General features: G+C 44.0%; 1 protein-coding gene across 2 annotated transcripts in view; it reads left to right on the top strand.

Moving 5' to 3' along the window:
- Window positions 1–26,635, top strand: part of focad (focadhesin) — a 70,173-nt gene that overhangs the window by 32,579 nt on the left and 10,959 nt on the right. For both annotated transcript variants that reach the window (XM_029674576.2, XM_029674575.2), the window contains exons 14-33: window positions 2,643–2,770; window positions 3,210–3,336; window positions 5,802–5,936; window positions 6,099–6,149; window positions 6,237–6,320; window positions 6,775–6,916; window positions 7,775–7,963; window positions 8,319–8,440; window positions 13,080–13,172; window positions 13,343–13,431; window positions 19,592–19,633; window positions 20,005–20,113; window positions 20,784–20,900; window positions 21,110–21,348; window positions 21,527–21,616; window positions 24,771–24,921; window positions 25,168–25,287; window positions 25,375–25,497; window positions 25,653–25,730; window positions 26,478–26,549. In XM_029674576.2, the coding sequence (XP_029530436.2) occupies window positions 2,643–2,770; window positions 3,210–3,336; window positions 5,802–5,936; window positions 6,099–6,149; window positions 6,237–6,320; window positions 6,775–6,916; window positions 7,775–7,963; window positions 8,319–8,440; window positions 13,080–13,172; window positions 13,343–13,431; window positions 19,592–19,633; window positions 20,005–20,113; window positions 20,784–20,900; window positions 21,110–21,348; window positions 21,527–21,616; window positions 24,771–24,921; window positions 25,168–25,287; window positions 25,375–25,497; window positions 25,653–25,730; window positions 26,478–26,549 (2,301 nt within the window). The remainder of the gene's footprint in view (window positions 1–2,642; window positions 2,771–3,209; window positions 3,337–5,801; window positions 5,937–6,098; window positions 6,150–6,236; window positions 6,321–6,774; window positions 6,917–7,774; window positions 7,964–8,318; window positions 8,441–13,079; window positions 13,173–13,342; window positions 13,432–19,591; window positions 19,634–20,004; window positions 20,114–20,783; window positions 20,901–21,109; window positions 21,349–21,526; window positions 21,617–24,770; window positions 24,922–25,167; window positions 25,288–25,374; window positions 25,498–25,652; window positions 25,731–26,477; window positions 26,550–26,635) is intronic.

Raw genomic sequence — 26,635 nt, 5'->3', positions numbered from 1 at the left:
AATTCCTGACATTTAATCCAAGTAAGAATTCCCTGTCTTAGGTCAGTTAGGATCACTACTTCATTTTAAGAATGTGAAATGTCAGAATAATAGTAGAGAGAATGATTTATTTCAGTTTTTATTTCTTTCATCACATTCCTAGTGGGTCAGAAGTTTACATACACTCAATTAGTAATTTTTAGCATTGCCTTTAAATTGTTTAACTTGGTCAAGCGTTTTGGGTAGCCTTCCACAAGCTTCCCACAATAAGTTGGGTGAATTTTGGCCCATTCCTCCTGACAGAGCTGGTATAACTGAGTCAGGCCTCCTTGCTCGCACACGCTTTTTCAGTTCTGCCCACAAATGTTCAGGTCAGGGCTTTGTGATGGCCACTCCAATACCTTGACTTTGTTGTCCTTAAGCCATTTTGCCACAACTTTGGAAGTATGCTTGGGGTCATTGTCCATTTGGAAGACCCATTTGCGACCAGGCTTTAACCTCTCTGGGATATGTGGAACGCTAGCGTCAGGGAAAATGCAGTGCGCCAAATTCAAATAAATTACTATAAAAATCAAACTTTCATTAAATCACACATGCAAGATAGCAAATTAAAGCTACACTTGTTGTGAATCCAGCCAACATGTCAGAATTCAAAAAGGCTTTTTGGCGAAAGCAAACGATGCTATTATCTGAGGATAGCACTTCCGTAAACAAAGAGACAGGCGCGACACAAAACGCAGAAAACGCAGAATTCATGCCTTACCTTTGACGAGCTTCTTTTGTTGGCACGCCAATATGTCCCATAAACATCACAAATGGTCCGTTTGTTCGATTAATTCTGTCGATATATATCCAAAATGTAAATTTATTTGGCACGTTTGATCCAGAAAAACACTGGTTCCAACTTGCGCAACGTGACTACAAAATATCTCAAAAGTTACCTGTAAACTTTGCCAAAACATTTCAAACTACTTTTGTAATACAACTTTAGGTATTTTTTTACGTAAATAATCGATAAAATTGAAGACGGGATGATCTGTGTTCAATACAGGAGGAAAACAAACTGTAGCTAGCTTTCTGGTCACGCTCCTCTATCTAACAGTACACTTCAAGTGACCCTCGTTCAAGATGATTGATTGTTGACATCCAGTGGAAGCGATAGGAACTGCAATAAGGTCCCTTAGAAATCTGGATTCCCAATGAAAACTCATTGAAAAGATTGTGACCTCAAAAAAAAAAAATCTGAATGGTTTGTCCTCTGGGTTTTGCCTGCTAAATAAGTTATCTTATACATACAGACATGATTCAAACCGTTTTAGAAACATCAGGGTGTTTTCTATCCAAATATACTAATAATATGCATATCTTATCTTCTGGGGATGAGTAGCAGGCAGTTGAATTTGGGCATGCATTTCATCCGGACGTGAAAATACTGCCCCCTGTTACCAAGAAGTTAACTTCCTGACTGATGTCTTGAGATGTTGCTTCAATATATCCACATAGTTTTCCATCCTCGTGAAGCCATCTATTTTGTGAAGTGCACCAGTCCCTCCTGCAGCAAAGCACCCCCGAAAATGATGCTGCCACCCCCGTGCTTCACGGTTGGGAAGAGGTTCTTCGGCTTGCAAGCCTCCCCCTTTTCCTCCAAACATAACAATGGTCATTATGGCCAAACAGTTCTATTTTTGTTTCATCAGACCAGAGGACATTTCTCCAAAAAGTACGATCTTTGTCCCCATGTGCAGTTGCAAGCCGTAGTCTGGCTTTTTAATGGCGGTTTGGAGTAGTGGCTTCTTCCTTTCTGAGCGACTCGTTTTACTGTGGATATAGATACTTTTGTACCTGTTTCCTCACAAGGTCCTTTGCATTGATTTGCACTTTTAGCACCAAAGTACGTTCATCTCTAGGAGACAGAACGCGTCTCCTTCCTGAGCGGTATGACGGCTACATGGTCCCATGGTGTTTATACTTGCATACTATTGTTTGTACAGATGAACCTGGTACCTTCAGACATTTGGAAATTGCTCCCAATTTCTAAACGGAGGTCTACAATTTTTTTTCTGAGGTCTTGGCTGATTTCTTTTGACTTTCCAATGATGTCAAGCGAAGAGGCACTGAGTTTGATTGTAAGCCTTGAAATACATCCACAGGTACACCTCCAATTGACTCAAATTATGTCAAATTATGTCAATTAGCCTATCAGAAGTTTCTAAAGCCATTAAATCATTTTCTGGAATTTTCCAAGCTGTTTAAAGGCGCAGTCAACTTAGTGTATGTAAACTTTTGTCCCACTGGAATTGTGATACAGTGAATTATAAGTGAAATACTCTGTCGAAACCATTGTTGCTGATCAATTTAATGTTATTTTAATGGACAAAAAATGTCTAAGTGACCCTAAACTTTTGAACGGTAGTGTAGATACATAGATGTGTATATCTATTCAATATAAAGTTGTATTACGTTTTCTTGTTTTTCAGATCACAAAGAAAACACAATACTTTTTTACATCCAAATAACAATACAATATATGATGCCAGCTGATTGTCCACACTGCACTTTCAGAAGGGTGTTTAATTTGCAATGCATTGTTTCCTAGGTGGCGGGAGTTGACACATTGGCAGTCTTGGTTTCAGATTAAGTGTGTCTTTCTCTCTTGGCTGTAGGACCGTGTGTACCCTGACCTCCAGAGGCTGATCTCCCAGTTCGAGAAGTCTGTGCTCCTGGGGAAGGAGGCCCAGTGGGAACAGATTCTAGCCAGGGCTGCCTGTGTCCGAGACATTTGCAGAGAGAGGTGGGCTCCAACACTCCCCTGAGACTTATACGGTCTGTCCTCTTAGGGTTCTTCCTAAGCCCCTTGCTTTCCCTATACCAAGTGTGTCCAACCCTCCTGGGGAGCTACTGGCTGTGCAGTCTTTTGCTCTGTCCCTGCTCTAACATACCTGATTCAACTGACCAGCTGCTCATCGGGACCTAGATTAGCTGAATAAGTTGTGTTGGAGCAGGGCTGGCGCAAAAGCCTGCTCACTCAGTAGCACTCCGGGAGGAGGGTTGGCCACCCCTGCCCTATGCCCTCTACCCTTCCACACTTCTTCTGCACCTTACACCCTTCGATCCATATTAGATATGCGCTTGTTCAATCTTTTGAAAGTTTCAGAGCTACAAAAGTGCCTTGGCGATAAGGATTTTGAATTCGCTTCCAGAAAGAGGTTTTAATGACTCGTCTGTCACAGGCCCTACCAGCACGGAGGGGACATGCTGGCTGCCATCACACACACTCTGGCCCAGTGTTCCAGACCAGACCAGGCCGCCCCTGCTGCCTTGGCACTGCAAGGTCTACACGAGCTCTGCCGCACCGAGGTGAGAGTACACGTGCGTGCCCGGGTTTCTGTTAGCCGGTAATTGCTGGCTTAATGACCGGATATTTTTTTGAAACGGCAATAATAAAAAAATGTGGTCTGACAAATTGACCAGGAGAAAAACCAACGCAGGCTATCAACGCGTCACCCACCACTTTACAATGTGAGCGTGAGACAGTATGCATTTTGAAAACATACTTAATTGTTTGACACCTGAATGTTTTACTTCATGTTATGAGGCATGTCTTCACGTTCTTGAAAATCCGACCATAGAAAGATGGAGGCAATTATTTCATAACCTCATAGGGGGCGCGTGAGTTTCAAGTTTGGGGAAGCATACAATTTATCCTACCATTTCTACCAATCTGCCTGTCAGTTAGGGTTTTCATATAAGTGTTTTTTGGATTAGTTTCATTTCAATAATGCTTTTGTTTCTCAAAATCGTTGTCATGTGGAAATCATACAAATCTTTAGTTAAAATAATAAAAAATATTAAAGTTTAAATTCAACTAATGCGAGAGCACCAGCCTCTGCCATATGGACACATTACCGTAATCATTGGCTGTGCAATATCATAAATGAGCGCATGGAACTCAGAGATGACCAATGCAGCCGTTGGCCTATAACCTCCATTGTCAACCAATTCAAAATAGATAAAGCCGACAAATAAAAACAGTAGAAAAATATAGCCTACTGATAAAAAATTATGGTTCTTTCAATCACATTCATCTCTCTACTTTGCCTGTCTGCCGCCCTTATCTGTCTTGACTTTTGCTAGTGAAGTGCAAAATTCTATCAAATCCTCACTGGATTCTGCCTAAAGCTGTAGCTAGCAAACCTGCAATATTGTATCAACTAGCCTATTCTGGGCTCTCAGTTTCCCCCAGTGAACTCGGGACAAACAGCTGTTTTTGCACAAGAGAAAGGTAGGCTATTTTATGAAGTTTCCACTGGATATATGGGATGATCCGATTATGATATTTTGCTCTTTCACATGGAGGCTTGGCAATTACCGAGGGGTAGATTGTTTGAGGAACTCTTAGGTTATCATTCGCAATGGATGTTTAAAAAAACGACTTTGTTGACTTAAGCTGAGCTTCTCAGTAATTTATTAGTGGTGGTTGTGGTGACTAAGACAATCAGAAAGCAAACATCCCCAAATGGGCACGTTGTGTGTCGTGCTGAGGCAGGCGTGCTCCCTTATCATTAACAAGAGAGAGAGAGACCAAACAAAAGACAATGGGAAAAAGAAAAAAAAGACAATGGAAAAAGAAATGATAGTTATAAAATAAAACCCAAACTTGTTTCTCACAAGTGTAGCAGGTTGTGAACTCTACAAATGACAGTTCCACTCCGAAAATGAGAATGCAAAATAACTGTAGGCCTAATAATATAAATGCGTCAACATAAATGAATGTACCCAAATGACGGGGATTAACAGTACATTTACTATTGGTGACAGATGTAATGGGGAATTGCTAAAAAGCAACAGTCAAAGGGCAATAAATTCACATAGAACAATGAATGTGCAAGTATTGGTGGGAGACAGCGGAGTGGATTCTGGAGATTTGAGCACATACATTTTGGAGAGCGAGACACACCTACAGGTTATCTTTGCCACACACCCCACTTCTTGTCTCATTGTTTAAAATTATACTCAAGGCGCATTCTCTTCACACACTTTAGATGCTTTTCACTGACCGCAACAGCTCAATAATCAGCTAGGCCTTTTGCCACACAGCTGCCTATGAAGGACTTCCTCATATGCCATTTCATACCTGTTCTATTGGTTTTCAGATCAACTTTCTTTCACCCTCTTTCTAAATTTCTAATGGAGATCTGTCATATACCTCTCGCATCAGGTGTGCTGTTTACATTTTGTCATTTAGCCGACGCTCTTATCCAGAGCGACTTAAAGTTAGTGCATTCATCTCTAAAATAGCTAGGTGGGACAACCACATATCACAGGCATAGAAAGGACATTTTTCCTCAACGTAGCTGTCAGATTCAGAGCTAGAAAGGGGGTTTCGCTGGTGGTGTTACGGGGGTCAAGTGCAAGTGCTGATTTAAGTGTTTATTTTCCCAATTTTTCCTGTGAATTGCATTTTGGCAACTGTTTGAAAAGGATGTTTTATTGCCTGCTTCATTACAGGAGTTGCATGTTTTGTTAAGATTCTGAACACCGTGAGTGAACGCCCTAAAGCATATCTGTCCGGTAAATTTCTCAAATGGCTGGTAAATTAAGATATTCCCGTCGCGTTGTCCGGCACCACATTTGCCTGACGCACACACAGACACACACGCATGCACACACACACGCACTGCCACAAAATTTTCCTAAGATGTCTGAATACTGAATAAGAATACTGCCTTACTTGGTATGTGCTTGTTACAATAAGCATAATTCAATAAACCCCCTAAGTTAACGTTGTCTTCAGGTGGTAAACATTGATGATGTTTTTCCAGGTGGTGGATGTGGGCTCCACATGGACAGCCTTGGGCCCTAAGCTGAGCTGTGACTCTAGACCTCTGGTGGTCAAGGCCATAGCAGAGCTCCTGGCTCTGCTGCCACAGCTCACTGTCAAGACAGAGGAGTACGAGGTACACCACCTGTCCTCCAAATCTGTGGACTATGCATAACACACCTGGGGCCCATATTTTAACAATGGCAATTTTAACAAGTTTTTTTTGTTTTTGTGCAGCATTTCATTTTGATGTGATTTGAGGCCTTTTCGCCCTTAACTATGGCTTATTTTCCTTCAGAAACTCAAAGAGCAGGTTGTCAGCTTTCTCTGGGGCTACGCTCTCAACAAGGTTGGTGGAGAAATCAGCCTGCTTCCCAGACTAGCTTTTCCCAGATCTCTGTGCATGTTTTTGTTTTGATGGGTTTGTGTGTTCCAGGAACCTGAGGTGGCCAGTTGTGGATACAAGGCTCTGTCAGAGTTCTCAGAGGCAGCGCACACGCTCCTTCACCTCCCCGAGCAGGTGAGAGTACCACTGGATAGACGACGCTCTCCCAATGTTCCTACAACCACCTAGCAACGTTATGTAGTAGTAATTAATCGCTGGAGCGGCAGGTAGCCTAGCGGTAAGAGAGGCAGGCCAGCAATGGGAGGGTTGCCTGTTTGAATCCTAGATGACATTGTCTGCCGTTGTGCCCTTGAGCAAGACACTTAACCCGCCACAGCAACCGCTCCCCGGGCACCCAGTGTGGTAGCCCCCCGCACCTCTCCAAAAACCTGTATATGTATCGGCGGGGTTGGGTTGAAAGCGGAAGTCAAAATTTGTATGGACCTTTGTGTGCAATCGATAAAAAGTTATCTTAATCTGATTTTAATCCATTATACTCATAATTAATCAAATTGTTGTTTATCATTGTTGTGTAATGCAATCAGTCAGCCAATCATGTCTTTGGTATGCTGGTTTGTCTTCCTGATAGGTCAGGCCAGTCGCAAAACTTCCTGAAAGTGTGGAGGAGGAACAGGTAAAGGAGAAAGATGAGGAGGAGGAGGAAGATTTGTCCATTCCAGGTCCATCCTATGTGAAGCTCCTAGGTCTCACATCCCTCTCAGTCCTGCCAGGTAGAAGCTGCTCATATCTAATATACCCCACTTCTCTAACTACCTTGGTTCTTTCCTTTTCTGTCCTTTTTATAACTACTGTACTGTTAGACACATATACTCACAACACACACATGTGCTCGCTCTCTCTCACTACAACTCTTTAGATTCACAGCAGTACTGAGCACCGTGCCAACTTTTGAGGATGGGACTAAATGTTTTCGGATCTTGATTTAATAGTGTATTCAATTTAATGCAGCGTTTAAATTGTTTTGTGTGAAACTATTCAGCAATACCCCCTGAGGACTGTCTCTACATGCTGAAACGCAGCACCACAGAGCAGTTGACTCGAATAAATCAGAAATTCTGCCCCAATCCCTCGACAGCCTCTTTCGACCAAACTCTACCCCACTCCAGTTTCCTGCTCCAATGTAATTTAATGAAGCGTGTCAGTTATATTAAACGATGAGGAATTCTGAAAAGTAAACCGACACTCAATGTCCTTTTGTCGACGTGCTTTGTTCCCAGACGCCCCGGGCCACTCTTTTCCTTCTCTGCCTCGTATAAATAAACTGTGTGTTTATACCATAGTCTCCCATTGTGTGTGAAACTGTGAATACTCTTCTCTGCTCTTACATGGGTTGAGGACATCCATCATGGGATCCATTATATACAGTATGTTTGCCCAAATTCAAATAGTATTTGTTTTTATTTCAAATAGTGTTTCATTTAGCCTTCCTGAGTGCCGGATGGGTGCGGTTTGCACTTTTGAGACTTCTATTTTGTTCCATTGCAGACTTCCACAACAGAATTAAAATATGCCACTATCGCCTCTTTTCCAATTTCTTTCTCTTTCTCTCCCCACCCCCCTCTGTTCAGCATTTGAGCTCTTCCTGACCTCACTGGTGAGGCAGGAGATGAGCCAGATGCCCCGTGGGGTGTACCACTCTGCCCTGAAAAGGGGGAGCCTCCGGTCAGACCAGGGGAAAACGGTGGCAGGGATCCCAGGCTTCATGCTGAAAACCTATGAGAAGAGCAAACAGCCTGGTCTCAAACCTGGCCTGGCAGGTAGGTACCAACACACACCATCAATAAGAAAAATTCAATAACAGGGAGTCCGCTGGTCCTTAAAAAAAATCTTACATTACTTTATTTAAGGCCTTAATAAGTCTGCTAAATTGTTGACATCCCCTGTATTGAAATATAAGGATAAATTAATAAAATCAGGAATTGGCTAGTCAGTTAAAGGTATGCAAAATGAATCATTCTTGACTGCATGAGTTACTATGCATTTAGTCTACTGTTCATGAAAATAAAGGTTACATTTCTCAAATGAATATTTATAATTTATTTGACTAGGACCAGGTTAGCTAGGTTTTCCGCAAATGTAAGTTTTATGTGATATAATGTTTGTGTTTTACAGCTGGCCTCCTTCTCTCCTTTGACTTGCCCGTCCAGACCGACCGAGATGGACGACCAATCAACCGCTTCCTCCTCAGCAGGGGGCGGAGCTACCAGCAGATGTTAGCCACTCTCATTCACGAGGTGACCTCCCCTATCTCGCTCTGGCTGAATCCCAAATCACCCCGTTCCCCTCTGCCCTCCATTTGTGCATTCACGTGCACCTCTGCCATTTGCACAAGTGTCCCAAAGCTGAGGGAGTGAAATTTATTGAGGGTGTAGGGGTTAATTAGACCCTCCGATAGCAACTTCGGACGAGCCAGCAAAGCTGCCGGCTTCAGACCGAAGTGCTATCCCGACACACACTGCGATATGTTTGGAGATTGTGCAATTTCATAGAAAAGAATGGAGAAGCGTGCCTAATAATGTTCCACATGCATGTATTTCTTATTTTGAGACTTAAATACCTCCCAAATTAAATGTTTAACTTACTGAGGTTTATATCTTGTTAAACAACAGGGGGTTTGTTCATTTGAATTGCTAGTTTTATTATTTAAAAGTGGAACATGAATTGCATCATTCAAGTCACGAGTGTGTTCTGAAGTTGATGGGTTTATGGATTCCATCGCCACTCTGGAAGTAACCCTCAAAGTTTCATCAGCAACACGTGACAACGGAGGGCCTTCCGAGTGAGTTGGTAGGGGCAAGGGGATGTCTCTCTCTCTCTCTCTGTAGATGCCTTTCTATTTCTCCCCTATCCCATCATATTTCTGGTCGCTTTATCTTTCTTTGGTTCATGTTCTCTCTATCTACTCACATTCTCTTCTTTTTCTGTTGTCCTTACCTTTTCTGTTTCTCATTGTCTTCTCTTGCTCTTTCTTTCTCTCCGTCCGTCATCACCACTGGCTGGTTGACTTGAGAAAAATAACCTGAACATTTACACATTTATACTTTGTCTTTTTTATCTTGTGGCCACTGTGTATCATCCAACAGCCATGTTTCAAACTGACAGCTGGTTTTACGTAGGGCTGTTACGGTGACCGTATTACCGCCACACCGGTCATGGTCATGACAGCAAGTCAAATTCCATGTGACCGCTTAGTCACAGTAATTAGTCTTCTCCAAGCTGCTGCTGCTGGCTGGTCATTAGTAGCCTACCAAACTTGCCAACTGCCTGGTACTCAGCACTCTATTGTCCCTCTAATCACTCTGACATCAATTCAAATGTAATTGAAAATCTAATCAAACACTTCATGAGAGCCCATGTGCTCATGTTGCGCAACATTTCTATAGGCTATGCAATTGCACGAGAAAACGGAGTGATGGCTTCTGTTAAAAAGAGCAGGATTCTATCAGCTTTCTATAGGCTAGGCCTACTATATTTATTTATCAACTTTCTTATTTTAAGCATATTGTTTCTCTTTACGAGAGGAGTATATCCTACCTGGCTGGCATGAAAATGAACCACGTGAAAAGCGTCCTCCATTCGCTATTGAAGTCCATAGATGACGCATCTTTTTTTCCGCTGCCGCTGTTTCGAGACAGGTGCATGATTATGGTCCATTCTAAATCAATGCAAATTTCACACATGTATTATTTAGTATATGTAAAGACAAGATTAAATCAGTAATGGTGTGATGGGTGACAATTTTAGCCCATCACTTGTGAATGATATATTATCACTTGTTAATTATGCCCAGTTTAAGGCAAACAGCGCATTATTTTTTGGGGAGTCTTTTTCAAATCATAGTCGCACACCTCATGTAGCCTAGCCTATATGTTTTGATAAGGTTTTGTATCACAACTAAAGTGGCCAAAATAACTTCTTAAAATGAAGCACATTAATCTGCTTTACAACGGGTGTAAAGCCTAACTGGCATTACATATACAGCGGGGGAGTTTGGGAAGATCATTTTCACCTTTAAAAATGCACCTTTATAATAAAACCATTACATGCATAATCACATTTGTGGTCACTTTTGAGAATGGTGTTTTCCTGCTAATGGAACATTTGCACTTATAGCTTACAGCAGTGTGTGCATGGCTGCACTTATAATGTGAAGAAATAACCTAATAGTTTATCAACATTTTAAGCTAAATGTTCTCATCTGTTGCACCAAGCTCATTGCTTAAACATGTTTTTTGATGCTAGTGATTGTATTAATTTGGGATCCATCGCATCCTACATCTGTCTCAGACTATGTTTGGAATATTTATTTCTCACACAGAATAGAATAGGTCAACTTTTGTACTATGGCGGATAGTAGATTGACATAGGCTAGTGCTTTTGCTGTTCGGTAGGCCTACTCATCTTGTTGTAAATGTGGACAGTTCTTCCAACATCTTCAATATGTGTCTCGGAATTGGAAAAGTATGTGCTGAAATTGCATCCCCAATTTTTTTAGGGGGCATTACGGCCACACAAAGGGCATGCAGCCGGGAAATTCGAGGCGTTATCAAGTGCTTGTCAAATTGTGAATGAGAGACTGATGAAGTGTGTACAGCCTGCACAAATCATCATTAGAGTTGCATCATGCAGCCTTAGAATGTATTAAAAATCTAAACGTATGGCCCAACATTTGTGTCACAACTAAAGTTGCATAAATAACTATAAATGAAGAAAGTAGGAGGACCTGTTTCTTTGTTAACCGCTCAACACAGAATAGACGCTTGGAGAAAATGTCCTTTCTGTTTTATTCAGCTAAGTTCGATTGCATTCTTCACAATATAAAGTAATGCCACATAATTCTAAGCAAATCTTGTCTGCTAAACTAACTAGTGTAACCCACTGCCATATGTTTTAGCCATATCAGGGCCCAACATAAGGACAACTCAGACAATTTCTGTTCTTCTGAAATAGACTACATTTTTTTCATATCATGTTTCTTTAGATCTGTCTAAAATAAATAATGGATTTATTGTGTTGGTGTAGGCTATATTACATGGATTTATTAGACGTTTTAAAATGTAGATGCTCCAAAGGTCTTCATCAGTGGCTTGTAGGCTGCGTGGAAGCCAGGAGATGCTAAATGTGTTTATGTTCATTAACGGTCAATTACCATGAGACCAGCAGTTGTTTGCTTGACAATCACCGGCTGACAGCCCTAGTTGTACGCTCCAGTGACAGTTTAAGGCATCCTCATCATGCTACACAAACGGTTTATTTTAGCAGTCCGCTCATCAACCTTCCCTCTCAAGTGATTTGTTTATGAGTTGCTAGATATGTTTGTGTACACTCATGCTTACTCCCACTAGACAGGAAAAATGCTTTCTATGAATACTCCACACCAAGGTGTGTGATGATCTTTGGAAACATGTACAGTTCTTTTTATATAAACGTGTTTAAAGATGGATGACCTACGTCACCATTTTCTGTTTATTTTTACACATACTCTTCTGAAACAGATACATTACCACCAAAAGTTTAGGGTCACTTAGAAATTTCCTTGTATTTGAAAGAAAAACACGTTTTTGTCCATTACAATAACATTAAATTGGTCAGAAATACAGGGTAGACATTGTTAATGTTGTAAATGACTATTGAAATAACATCAAATCGATCAGAAACACAGTGTAGACATTGTTAATGTTATAAATGACTATCGTAGCTGGAAACGGCTGATTTATTTTATGGAAAATCTACATAGGCGTACAGAGGCTCATTATCAGCAACCAACACTCCTGTGTTCCAATAGCACGTTGTGTTAGCTAATCCAAGTTTATCATTTTAAAAGGCTAATTGATCATTAAAAAACTTAAGCAATTATGTTAGCACAGACGAAAACTGTTGTACTGATTAAAGAAGCAATACAACTGGCCTTCTTTAGACCTGTTGAGTATCTGGAGCATCAGCATTTGTGGGTTCGATTATAGGCTCAAAATGGCCAGAAATAAAGGCCTTTCTTTTGAAACTCTTCAGTCTATTCTTGTTCTGAGACATGAAGGCTATTTCATGCGAGAAATTGCCAAGAAACTGAAAATGCCTAGAAGGCCAGCATTCCGGAGTCGCATCTTCATTGTTGAGGTTGAGACTGGTGTTTTGCGGGTACTATTTAATGAAGCTGCCAGTTGATGACTTGTGAGGCATCTGTTTTTCTAACTAGACACTCTAATGTACTTGTCCTCTTGCTCAGTTGTCCACCAGGGCCTCCCACTCCTCTTTCTATTCTGGTTACGAGACAGTTTGCGCTGTTCTGTGAAGGGAGTAGTGCACAGCGTTGTACGAGATCTTCAGTTTCTTGGCAATTTCTCGTATGGAATAGCCTTCATTTCTCAGAACAAGAATAGACTGATGAGTTTCAGCAGAAAGGTCTTTGTTTCTGGCCATTTTGAGCCTGTAATCGAACCCATAAATGCTTATGCTCCAGATACTCAACTAGTGTAAAAAAAGCCCAGTTTTATTGCTTCTTTAAAATCAGACAACAGTTTTCAGCTGTGCTAACATAATTGCAAAAGGGTTTTCTAATGATCAATTAGCCTTTTCAAAATGATAAACTTGGATGATCTAAACCAACGTGCCATTGGAACACAGGAGTGATGGTTGCTGATAATGAGCCTCTGTACGCCTATGTAGATATTCCATAAAATAAATCAGCTGTTTCCAGCTACGATAGTCATTTACAACATTAACAATGTCTACACTGTGTTTCTGATCGATTTGATGTTATTTTAATTGGCTTCTCTTTCAAGAACAAGGACATTTCTAAGTACCCTAAACTTTTGAACGGTAGTGTGCATGTATGAATGTGCATACATACTCAGTGTTTCTCTTCTCTGTGGTCAGGTGAACATTCAGCCATCAGAGTGGCATCGGGCCCTCCTCCTACCCCAGGCCTGGCGAGGGTTCATGAGCCGAGCGTACCATGCCGTCCTACAGGTGTGCGCGTGCCCTATGAATACAGCATGTCTTTCTGTTTATCTCTATTGAGTTTCCTGGTCAATTTATGGTCATGGTTGCCATATGAATGCGGTTGATTTGCGACCATGGTTGCTGTACCGGTATCGTGTATGTGGTTGCTGTGTGGTCATGGTTGCTGTGGTCATTAGGGCCGTCGGGCAGAGCTGGAGATGCAGCAGAAGCAAGGCAAGGAGAGTCCAGAGGAGCTGCAGTACAAACAGCACTGTGCCTGGCTCTGGTGAGAACACACACACACACCTGTCTTTAAAAATGCTGTTCTATTCCACCATAATCCAGCTCATCTTCTAACAAAGCACATTCCATTGGTCCCTGTAGCCAACAGTATGACATTTTTTAAGACTATGGAACAACAGGACATAGTTGACCTTTGCGGAGATGGTCATTTTGTGAATTACTTCCTCTGTGGCATCCACCATAAAGCCCTGTCATTTTGACTCCTCTCCCTATAATCAAAAACATCTCAGCTCTTAACACAGATTACTCTGCCCTTTACCATTGGGTAAAAGACGCAGAATTAGGCAACATTCCTGAATAAATCTATTTAGTTTCTGTCACTGACTTACACTGGAATTACATTACACGATTGACAATAGTGTTAATAGTTTTTTTCTAATTTGGATGCCAGTCTTGTAATGTAATTCCAGTGTATCTCAGTGACAGAAACTACTAATTCGATGTATTAACTTCCTAAAACAGCTCTCTTCTCAAATGAGGGGATCATTTGAAGGCTAATCTGCCAGGAATATGGGCTACATATCAATAGTCTAAAATAGTTTCCTCTCCTCGTCACAATATTCTGGTATCTAATTATTTAAAAATATATATATATATATATATGCACTTTAGCATACACTACCCAAAGGGACTAATAGTCATGCACACATACATATTTCGTATGGTTTGCCCCAGTGGGAATCGAAACCCACAATCCTGACTTTTCAAGCGCCGTGCTCTACCAACAGCGCCAAATAGGACCACTTTTCTACTATTAATGGCTGACAGTGATTTGAGGGAAATGTGCACAGCAGATTCTTCCAAAAGGTTAACTGAAGATTCCAGGCATACTGGATTAAAACAACTGGTCCATCCATCACCTCAACAGAGATGTAACGGTTTTCTAATGATGAAGGAGAGTCGGACCAAACTGCAGCGTGTAGATTTCGATCCATGTTTTAATAAACAAACTTAACACGAATCTAATACAAAACAGTACAAAAACAATAAACGTAAAGAAAACCGAAACAGCCTATACTTGTGTAACCTACATAGACAGGAACAAGGACACTAAGGACAATCACCCACAATACAACCAAATAATATGGCTGCCTAAATATGGTTCCCAATGAGAGACAACGATAACCACCTGCCTCTGATTGAGAACCACTCCAGACAGCCATAGACTTTCCTAGAACACCCTACTAAGCTACAATCCCACTAACATACACACCAAAACCCCCCAGACAAAACACACCACAATACAAAAACTCCATGCCGCACCCTGGCCTGACCCAATACATGCAGAAAAACACAAAATACTTAGACCAGGGCGTGACAGAATCCCCCCCCCTAAGGTGCGGACTCCCGAACGCACCTCAACACAATAGAGAGGGTCCGGGTGGGCGTCTGTCCATGGTGGCGGTTCCGGCGCGGGACGTGAACCCCACTCAGTTAATGTCTTAGTCCCTCTTCCTCGCGTCCCTGGATAGTCCACCCTCGCCGCCGACCATGGCCTAGTAGTCCTCACCCAGAACCCCACTGGACTGAGGAGCAGATCGGGACTGAAGGACAGCTCGGGACTGAGACAGCTCGGGACTGAGGGGAAGCTCGGGAGTGAGAGAAAGCTCGGGAGTGAGAGAAAGCTCGGGAGTGAGAGAAAGCTCGGGAGTGAGAGAAAGCTCGGGAGTGAGAGAAAGCTCAGGCAGGTAGATAGATCTACCAGATCCTGGCTGGCTGGTGGTCTCAGCAGATCCTGGCTGACTGGCAGATCCTGGCTGACTGGTGCTACTGGCAGATCCTGGCCGACTGGCGCTTCTGGCGGATCCTGGCTGACTGGCAGATCCTCTGGAAGATCCTCTGGCTGACTGGATCAGATCCGGAAGAGTCTGGCTGACTGGCAGATCCGGAAGAGTCTGGCTGACTGGCAGATCCGGAAGAGTCTGGCTGACTGGCAGATCCGGAAGAGTCTGGCTGACTGGCAGATCCGGAAGAGTCTGGCTGACTGGCAGATCCGGGAAGAGTCTGGCTGACTGGCAGATCCGGAAGAGTCTGGCTGACTGGCAGATCCGGAAGAGTCTGGCTGACTGGCAGATCCGGAAGAGTCTGGCTGACTGGCAGATCCGGAAGAGTCTGGCTGACTGGCAGATCCGGAAGAGTCTGGCTGACTGGCAGATCCGGAAGAGTCTGGCTGACTGGCAGATCCGGTAGAGTCTGGCTGACTGGCAGATCCGGAAGAGTCTGGCAGATCCGGAAGAGTCTGGCTGACTGGCAGATCCGGAAGAGTCTGGCTGACTGGCAGATCCGGAAGAGTCTGGCTGACTGGCAGATCCGGAAGAGTCTGGCTGACTGGCAGATCCGGAAGAGTCTGGCTGACTGGCAGATCCGGAAGAGTCTGGCTGACTGGCAGATCCGGAAGAGTCTGGCTGACTGGCAGATCCGGAAGAGTCTGGTAGACTGGCGGCGCTGGAAGAGTCTGGTAGACTGGCGGCGCTGGGCAGACTGGCGGCGCTGGGGACGCTGGGCAGACTGACGGCGCTGGGCAGACTGACGGCGCTGGGCAGACTGGCGGCGCTGGGCAGACTGGCGGCGCTGGGCAGACTGGGAGCACTGGCGGCGCTGGGCAGACTGGCGACGCTGGGCAGACTGGAGACTCCGGCAGCGCAGGAGAAGAGAAAGGCTCCGACAGCGCTAAACAGGCGGGAGACTCCGGCAGCGCAGGAGAGGAGACAGGCTCTGGCTGCGCTGAACAGGCGGGAGGCTCCGGCAGCGCAGGAGAGGAGACAGGCTCTGGCTGCGCCGAACAGGCGAGGCGCACTGAAGGCCTGGTGCGTGGTGCTGGAACTGGTGGTACCGGATCGAGGACACGCACAGGAAGCCTGGTGCGGGGAGCTGCTACCGGAGGACTAGAGTGTGGAGGTGGCACAGGATGGGCTAGACCGTGAAGGCGTACTGGAGATCTTGAGAGCAGTGTTGGCACAGGACGTGCAAGGCTAGGGATGTGCACAGGAGGCCTGGTGCGTGAGGCTGGCACCAACTTCACCAGCCGACTAACACGCACCTCAGGACGAGTATGGAGCGCTAACCCAGGTGCCATCAAATCCCCGACACGTTCCGTCGGTCGAATTCCATGCAAAAAGCACCAACACAGCAACTCCCTCATTTCTCTCTCCTCCAAGTTCCCCATTAACTCCTTCACAGTCTCTGTTTCGCTCACCTCCAACACCGGCTCTGGTTCTGGTCTCCTCCTAGGCTCCTCACGATAAACAGGGAGAGTTGGCTCAGGTCTGACTCCTGACTCTGCCACACTCTCCCTTAGCCCCCCCCCAAGAAATTTTTGGGGCCGATTCTCAGGCTTACGTCCGCGTCGCCGTGCTGCCTCCTCATATCTGCGCCTCTCAGCTTTCACCGCCTCCAGTTCCTCCTTGGGGCGGCGATATTCTCCAGCCTGAGCCCAGGGTCCTTCTCCGTTTAGGATTTCCTCCCATGTCCAGAAATCCTTATAGCGCTTCTCCTCTTTGGGCTGCTCCTGCCTGTTGACACGCTGCTTGGTCCGTTGGTGGTGGGTGATTCTGTAACGGTTTTCTAATGATGAAGGAGAGTCGGACCAAACTGCAGCGTGTAGATTTCGATCCATGTTTTAATAAACAAATTTAACACGAATCTAATACAAAACAGTACAAAAACAATAAACGTAAAGAAAACCAAAACAGCCTATACTTGTGTAACCTACATAGACAGGAACAAGGACACTAAGGACAATCACCCACAATACACCCAAAGAATATGGCTGCCTAAATATGGTTCCCAATCAGAGACAACGATAACCACCTGCCTCTGATTGAGAACCACTCCAGACAGCCATAGACTTTCCTAGAACACCCTACTAAGCTACAATCCCACTAACATACACACCAAAACCCCCCAGACAAAACACACCACAATACAAAAACTCCATGCCACACCCTGGCCTGACCCAATACATGCAGAAAAACACAAAATACTTAGACCAGGGCGTGACAAGAGATCACTATACCAGTCCTTCATGAGGTAGTCACCTGGAATGCATTAAGGTGTGCCTTCTTAAATGTTAATTTGTAGACTTTCTTTCCTTCTTAATGCATTTGAGCCAATCAGTTGTGTTGTGACAAGATAGGGATGGTACACAGAAGATGGCCCTATTTGGTAAAAGACCAAGTCCATATTATGCCAAGAACAGCTCAAATAAGCAAAGAGAAACGACAGTCCATCATTACTTTAAGACATGGTCAATCAATCTGGTACATTTCAACAGCTTTGAAAGTTAATTCAAGCACAGTCGCAAAAAAACATAATGCGCTATGATGAAACTGGGTCTCATGAGGCCTGCCACAGGAATGGAAGACCCAGAGTTACCTATGCTGCAGAGGATAAGTTCATTCGAGTTACCAGCCTCAGAAATTGCAGGCCAAATACAGTTGAAGTCAGAGGTTTACATACACTGAGGTTGGAGTTATTTAAAAATTGTTTTTCAGCCACGTCACAAATTTCTTGTTAACATACTATAGTTTTGCCAAGTGGGTTAGGACATCAACTTTGTGCATGACACAAGTAATTTTTCCAACAATTGTTTACAGACAGATTATTTCACTGTATCACAATTCCAGTGGGTCAGAAGTTTACATACACTAAGTTGACTGTGCCTTTGACTGTGGAAAATTCCAGAAAATTATGTCATGGCTTCTGATAGGCTAATTGACATCATTTGAGTCAGTTGGAGGTGTACCTGTGGATGAATTTCAAGGCCTACATTCAAACTCAGTGCCTCTTTGCTTGACATCATGGGAAAATCAAAAGAAATCAGAGAAAAAAAATTGTAGACCTCCACAAGTCTGGTTCATCGTTGGGAGCAATTTCCAAACGCCTGAAGGTACCACGTTCATCTGTACAACTTTTTTTTTTTGGGGGGGGGGATTTTACCCCTTTTTCTCCCCAATTTCGTGGTATCCAATTGTTGTAGTAGCTACTATCTTGTCTCATCGCTACAACTCCCGTACGGGCTCGGGAGAGACGAAGGTCCTCCGATACACAACCCAATCAGCCGTACTGCTTCTTAACACAGCGCGCATCGGAGGGTACACCGTGCACCTGGCAACCTTGGTTAGCGCGCACTGCGCTCGGCCCGCCACAGGAGTCGCTGGTGCGCGATGAGACAAGGACATCCCTACCGACCAAGCCCTTCCTAACCCGGACGACGCTAGGCCAATTGTGCGTCGCCCCACGGACCTCCCGGTCGCGGCCGGTTACGACAGATCCTGGGCGCGAACCTAGGGACTCTGATGGCACAGCTGGCGCTGCAGTACAGCGCCCTTAACCACTGCGCCACCCGGGAGGCCTATCTGTACAAACAATTGTACGCAAGTATAAACACCATTGGACCACGCAGCCGTCATACCGCTCAGGAAAGAGACGCAGTCTCCTAGAGATGAACGTACTTTGTTGCGAAAAGTGCAAATCAATCTCAGAACAACAACAAAGGACCTTGTGAAGACGCTGAAGGAAACAGGTCCAAAAGTATCTATATCCACAGTAAAACGAGTCCTATATCGACCTAACCTGAAAGGCTGCTCAGGAGGAATGGGCCATAATTCACCCAAATTATTGTGGGAAGCTTGTGGAAGGCTACCTGAAACGTGTGACCCAAGTTAAACAATTTAAAGGCAATGTTACCAAATACTAATTGAGTGTATGTTGACTTCTGACCCACTGGGAATGTGCTGAAAGAAATAAAAGCTGAAATAAATCATTCTCTCTACTATTATTCTGACATTTCACATTCTTAAAATAAAGTGGTGATCCTAACTGACCTAAAACATGGTATTTTTACTTGGATTAAATGTTAGGAATTGTGAAAAACTGAAAAAATTTGGATAAGGTGTATGTAAACTTCCGACTTCAACTGTAACTCCACACGCACACCAGCGGGAACATCGGTGTCAATGCATGTTCTCAATGGGACAGACATCCGCCATGTGAGTGATGTGCTACGCTCAGATGAAAAGAGACTGTGTGCGTGCGTAATCGTAAATCAAGACATGAGAAGATGAAACGTCCATCCCCTCGTCCAGCGATAGACTCTAAATCATCCTCCCTGTCTTCCTCTCCCCTTCTCTCCCTCTACACAGGGTCAGGGACCAGCTGACTGATGTTGTCAAATCTGCAGCAAAGTAAGTCTGTCTGTGCATTGACATTGAATTTCCCACCGTGTCAAGTGTATGCATTAACAATGTAACTTGTCGCAATTATATTGCATTTATAATTATGGTAAGGGATTTTACCGATTTGTTTGTCTGTTGATAGCTTTGGTCTCAACAAAACAGTGGAACTATTCTAGACTAGGTCAGTGCCATCATTCAAACCCTTGAAGCAGGTGGGTTTGTACTGGACTGGAACAAAATCCTGTACGCACTTAAAGCCCCCCAACACCAGGATCGAGGAGCAGTGGCCTGTAGCCACACTGTTTGGTTGACGATGGCGGTGAGTCCTGCTACTGTTGTCATGGGAACACTGTGTTACACCTGTGTCTCCGTGGCGATAGGGACAGTCCGGTGGTGCAGGGGAACTCCATCTTGGCTCTGAGCGGTCTGGCTTCGGTGCTGGCCAAATACGAGAGCAACATGCCCGCTGACACGGAGGGAGGACTTGGGGTAAGAGCAGACTCCACACGTTATGGGAGCATTGTATTTTATAGCACTGGTACTTACCTGGTATTAACTAGGAAATGATGTAGTGTCAAGGGATACTAGTACCCTGGTGCCTAGTAGTGTTTGTTATAATGAATCTGAAGAGAAAACAACAAATAATGCATGCTAAGGTTGTTACTGTGTAATTACCATTTTACCATGTTATTTCTTATTATAAACTGGGTGGTTCAAGCCCTGAATGCTGATTGGCTGACAGCCGTGCTATATCAGCCACGGGTATGACAAAACATTTATTTTTACTGCTCTAATTACGTTTGTAACCAGTTTATAATAGCAATAAGGCACATCGGGGGGTTGTGGTATATGGCCAATATACCACAGCAAAGGGCTGTATCCAGACACTTTGCGTTGCGTTATCCCTAAGACCAGCCCTTAGCTGTGGGTATATTGGTCATATTACCACACCCCCTCGTGCCTCATTGCTTAAGTAAATAGCTGGTCATTTCTGGACCATAAAATAAGAAAGGAGTGTCTCTGAAAGTATCCCATTGTTTTACCAGATAAATGTCCTAATAAATATGAACTGAAGAAGGACCACAGTCATCTAAAGCTTTTACCATTTGGGTGGTGCTGTAACTCTCCCCTGCCATGTTTGTTGTGGTATATGCTGTAGGTGGGCCCTGAGATCCTGTCCACATCCACCTGGCTGGCCATGGTCCTGGACACTCTCCTCAGCATCGTCAGCAGCAGCTACAAGCCCAGAGGACAAGTCTTCCCCTGGTTCCTACACGTCAGTACACCAACCAAGCACAACAACTAGAATTAGCACTGAATTATGCTGGCATCTAAATCATGCTATATTGATGTTACATCATAAAAATAAATGGAAACCTGTACACTGTTGTTGAATGTTTCTACAATACCATCCAACAGTACGGGTAGGCTTATATTTTTTTATTGTTTAATTAGTATTTTCTTCAACTTACTGATCCTACTTAGCGGTCCTACTCGGGAGAGAACACGGCCAGTGCCATCGCCCGCTCCTGTGCCGCCCTGGCCCTGTCCCTGGTGGTGCCCGTGCTGGTTGCCTGGCACAAGGACAGCGTGCCACAGGTCCTAGCCACCCTGAGGGCGGGGCTTCCCGGCTCGCCCACTGCAGACGACTCCCAGGCCGTCCAGTTCCACTCTGGCCTGGCCCTGGGCATGCTGCTATCCTGCCTGCACCAGGAGAGGCTCAGGTAGGAGGCTTACCATGGGGGTAGAGATGGGGTGGTGTGTGTGTGAGAATTGACTCTTGAGGTGTGTGTGCATTCGTGTTTGTTTGTTTGTTTGTATTGTGACATTGGATGTCATCGGGTGTTATTGTGTTTCTCCAAAGCATTCTCTCTGTTCCTTCCTTCTATCTCTCTGGTTCAGTGATGTGTCAGGTCAGAAGATCACAGAGCTGTTGATGAGTTCTCTAGACACTCTGGAAGCCTGCTGCTTTGACAGCAACCTGGAGTACAAGTGAGTGTGTCTGAATTGCATCTAAAAAAGTGTTCAATAAATATAAGATATGAGAATGGCTGGATTGACACTGCCCTACCATCTTATACAGTGTATTCGGAAAGTATTCAGACCCCTTGACTTTTTCCACGTTTAGTTAACGTTACAGCCTTATTCTAAAATTGATTAAATTCATCAAAATAAAAACAATCTACAAACAATTCCCCAAAATAACAGTGAAAACAGGTTTTTAGAAATGTTGGCTAATTATTTTAAAAAACAAACATTTTTTAAACATACCTTATTTACATAAGTATTCAGACCCTGCTATGAGATTTGAAATTGAGCTTAGGTACAACCTGTTTCCATTTGATAATCCTTGAGATGTTTCTATAACTTGATTGGAGTCCACCTGTGGTGTATTCTACTGATTAGACATGAGTTGGAAAGCTCTCTTATATTGACACAGCTGTCAATATAAGGTCCCACAGTTGACAGTGCATGTTAGAGCAAAAACCAATCCATGAGGTCGAGGGAATTGTCCATAGATCTCCGAAACAGAATTGTGTTGAGGCACAGATCTTGGGAAGGGGACCAAAACATTTCTGCAGCATTGAAGGTCCTCAAGAACACAGCGGCCTGAATCATTCTTAAATGGAAGAAGTTTGGAACCACCAAGACTCTTCTTAAAACTGTCCGTCCGGCCAAACAGAGCAATTGGGAGAGGGGAGAAGGGCCTTGGTCAGGGGGATGACCACTCTGGTCACTCTGACAGAGCTTCAGTTCCTCTGTGGAGATGGGAGAACCTTCCAGAAGGACAACCATCTCTGCAGCACTCCACCAATCAGGCTTTTATGGTGGGTGGCCAGACAGAAGCCACTCCTCAATAAAAAGCACATGACAGGCCACTTGGAGTTTTCCAAAACTAAGATTCTCTGGCCTAATGAAACCAAGATTGGTCTGAATGCCAAGCGTCATTTCTGGGGGAAATCTGCCACCATCCCTACGGTGAAGCATGGTGGTGGCAGCATCATGCTGTAGGGATGTCTTTCATCGTCAGAGACTGGGAAGACTAGTCAGGATCAAGGGAAAGATGAACAGAGCAAATTACAGAGAGATCCTTGATGAAAACCTGCTCCAGAGCTCTCAGGACCTCAGACTGGGGCAAAGGTTAACCTTCCAACAGGACAACGACCCTAAGCACAAAACCAACACAACACAGGAGTGGCTTTGGGACAGATCTAAATGTCCTTGAGTGGCCCTGCCAGAGCCCGGACTTGAACCCGATCGAGGATTTCTGGAGAGACCATAAAATAACTGTGCAGCGACGCTGCCCATACAACCTGACAGACCTTGAAAGGATCTGCAGAGATGAATGGGAGAAACTCCCCAAATACAGGTGTGCCAAGCTTGTAGCATCATACCCAAAAAGACTCGATGCTGTAATCGCTGCCAATGATTCTGAATATTTACTGTACCAGTCAAATGTTTAGACACACTTACTTATTCCAGGGTTTTTCTTTTTACTATTTTCTACATTGTAGAATAATAGTGAAGACAACAACTATGAAATAATACACATGGAATCATGTAGTAACCAAAAAAGTGTTGAACAAATCAAAATATATTTGAGATTCTTCAAATAGCCACCCTTTGCCTTGATGACAGCTTTGCACACGCTTGGCATTCTCTTAACCAGCTTCATGAGGTAGTCACTTGGAATGCATTTCAATTAACAGGTGTGCTTTGTTAAAAGTTCATTTGTGGAATTTATTTCCTTCAATGCGTCTTTCCTCAACCCGATCAGTTATGTTTTGACAAGGTATGGGTGGTTTACAGAAGATAGCCCTATTTAGTAAAATACCAAGTCCATATTATGACAAGAACCGCTCAAATAAGCAAAGAGAAACGACAGTCCATCATTACTTTATGACATTAGTCAGTCAATCCAGAAAATGTCAAGAACATTGAAAGTTTCTTCAAGTGCAGTCTCAAAAGCCATCAAGTGCTATGATAAAACTGGCTCTCATGAGGACCTCCACAGGAATGGAAGGCCCTGAGTTACCTCTGCTGCAAAGGATAAGTTCATTAGAGTTACCAGCCTCAGAAATTGCAGCCCAAATAAATGCTTCAGAGTTCAAGTAACAGACACATCTCAACATCAACTGCTCAGAGGAGACTGCGTGAATCAGGCGTTCATGATTGAATTGCTGCAAAGAAACCACTACTAAAGGACACCAATAAGAAGAAGAGACTTGCTTGAGCCAAGAAACACAAGCATTTGTCATTTTGCTCTGATGAGTCCAAATTTGAGATTTTTGGTGAGACGCAGAAGACGGATGATCTCGGTGAACGGATGATCTCCACATGTGTGGGTCCCACCGTGAAGCATGGAGGAAGAGTTGTGGGGGTGCTTTGCTGGTGACACTGTCTTGATATATTTAGAATTCATGGCACACTTAACCAGCATGGCTACCACAGCATTCTGCAGCGATACACCATCCCATCTGGTTTGTGCTTAGTCCCACTATCGTTTGTTTTTCAACAGGACAATGACCCAAAACAGACCTCCAGGCTGCGTACGGGCTATTTGACCAAGAAGGAAAGTGATGGAGTGCTACGTCAGATGACCTGGCCTCCACAATCACCCGACCTCAACCCAATTGAGATGGGTTGGGATGAGTTGGACTGCAGAGTGAAGGAAAAGCTGCCAACAAGTACTCAGTATATGTGGGAACTCCTTCAAGACTGTTGGAAAAGCATTCCAGTTGAAGCTGGTTGAGAGAATGCCAAGAGTGTGTAAAGCTGTCATCAAGGCAAAGGGTGGCTATTTGAAGAATCTCAAATATATATTTTTATATTTATTTATTTATTTCATAGTTTTAATGTCTTCAATATTATTCTACAATGTAGAAAATATTAGAAATAAAGGAAAACCCTTGAATGAGTGGGTGTGTCCAAACTTTTGACTGGTACTGTATGTAAATGTGATATTTCAGTTTTTTCATTGTAATACATTTGCAAAAATGTAAGAAAATGTTAAGTCAAGGGGTCTGAATATTTTCCAAACGTGCTGTATGTGCGCATGCGTGCGAATGAGGTGGCAAGCTTTCAGTTTGTGCAACAATGTACTCCCCTACTATCGTCCGTTTTCCACTACCTCTCCTTTGTCCAGTGCGGGCTGTGTGATGGGACTAGGCCTGGTGCTGGGGGCCCTTAGTGGCAGTGGACAGACAGAACACCGGGCCCGTGTGGGCCTCACCCTGGACAAGCTGCTGGAGGCCCTACAGGGGGACAGCAGCAGTCAGGGTCGCATGCTGCAGGAGGTATGGCCCAAATCTTCATATTAGTTTATATCTCATTCACTGCTGTTTTACTCTGTAAGGTCAGATTTGACACCTGAAACAGGATTCATAACGATGTCTTCCCTTAAATAAATCATTTAGAAGGTTATTAACGGATAATATTTATAGTGTGCTCGCTCACCTTTTATGAATCATTATTTTAAAACATTTAAATGTCCATATGCTATCTCCTTCCCTCATTCCTTTCCTCCCTCCCTCCCTCCCAAGGTGTTGGCCTACTCTGTAGCAGGTGTGGGGGTGGCAGCCTTCAGTGGAGGGGTAGTTGATGCCCTTAAATCAGAGGAGATCATGAGCACTCTCCGTAGCATGACAGAGGAGAGCCAGCAGGTGAGATGGTACATTTTCATGAGTGTGCGAGGTTTGTGTGTGTAATGTTGTTCATCTACAACTATACGTCTTTCCTGTGTTGTCCAGACTCCAGGTTTCTCATTGGCTCTTGGCCTGGTTGTTCATGGTCTGTCATCCTGCGGCCACGGCAAGGCAGAGGACATCCAACCCCGCCTTCTGGATGCCTGGATCAAGATCCTACTGGCTGAGGTACTGGAGCGACAACCAGGGCAGAGCAAACGTTTACCTATGTTCCAAACAAGCTATTTTAAACAATGGGCCTGGCATCGCAAGTGATTCATGCCAATGAACAGTGTGAGTCCGGCTGTAATTAATTGAGTGGGCTCTCCTCCCCTGTGTTGCAGGGCTGTCCCACCATGCAGAGGCTGGCTGCTGTCAACGGCCTGGTGGCTCTGGTGGGATCAGAGACTGGCATCCTTCAGGTGAGTCTTCCTACATTTGGGATGGGGTTAGTGGAATCGAACTTAAAAGTGCAGTGCTGTACTGTACAAATACAAAAGGTAATCCTCCCAAATGAACAGTTCAAAAACTTCCCCCTAGATAGATAGATAGCCAAACCTATTTATGGCTTTACATGTGCAATGGTAGAGTGTGTTCTAAGTGAATATAAGCAAAGAGTATGGATATACTGACAAGATGTCTCCCCGGCCCTAACAATTGGGAGTCGTCGTCCACAAAGCAGCACGGCAGGCTGTCTAGCTCCCACCTATCCTTTCTTTGGATTGGCGGATACATCTCATTATTGTAATCCTTTTTTGAATATTCAATGAAAGTTGTTGAAGTCAACTGCCTGAATTCAATGGAGAGAGATGCTGTGCTACTAACCTCATGTCATGAATATGCATGGCCATCTCAAAACAACTCCGATATAAAGTATTTTTTCTCAAAGTTGCCAGGATGTCACGTGTCCTACTTATATCAGTACACTCGTAACAACTTAAGCATTACAAAACTTCTATTAGATCCATTAAATCTCACTTAGCAAATAAGCCATATATTTTTGGGGGGACCAATTTCGACACACTCTCATTGACTTCCATACAAAACTCCTTGCTTGGCAAAACAACGTCACCTGCTGGTGGGAGACTGATTTTATGCCCAAGTGGGCCTCTCTCTTTCTCTTCCTCTCTGTAAAAAGTGACAATGTGTGTCTGTTCTCTCCCTTCTAGCTGAAGAATGAATCTGAGCAGTCCTCCCAGCAGCAGAGCAGAATGAACGAGGTCATACGGGCCATCACACAGGTAAGAACGTTGATTGATTGAGGACGTTTACTGTCCTTCAAGAGGATGTTGTTTTAACAGCTCACAAGGGACATGCATAAAGCAAG

The sequence above is a fragment of the Oncorhynchus nerka genome, linkage group LG12 (assembly GCF_034236695.1).
Source record: "Oncorhynchus nerka isolate Pitt River linkage group LG12, Oner_Uvic_2.0, whole genome shotgun sequence".
NCBI lineage: Eukaryota > Metazoa > Chordata > Actinopteri > Salmoniformes > Salmonidae > Oncorhynchus > Oncorhynchus nerka.
This window is presented reverse-complemented; position numbering and strand designations above follow the sequence as displayed.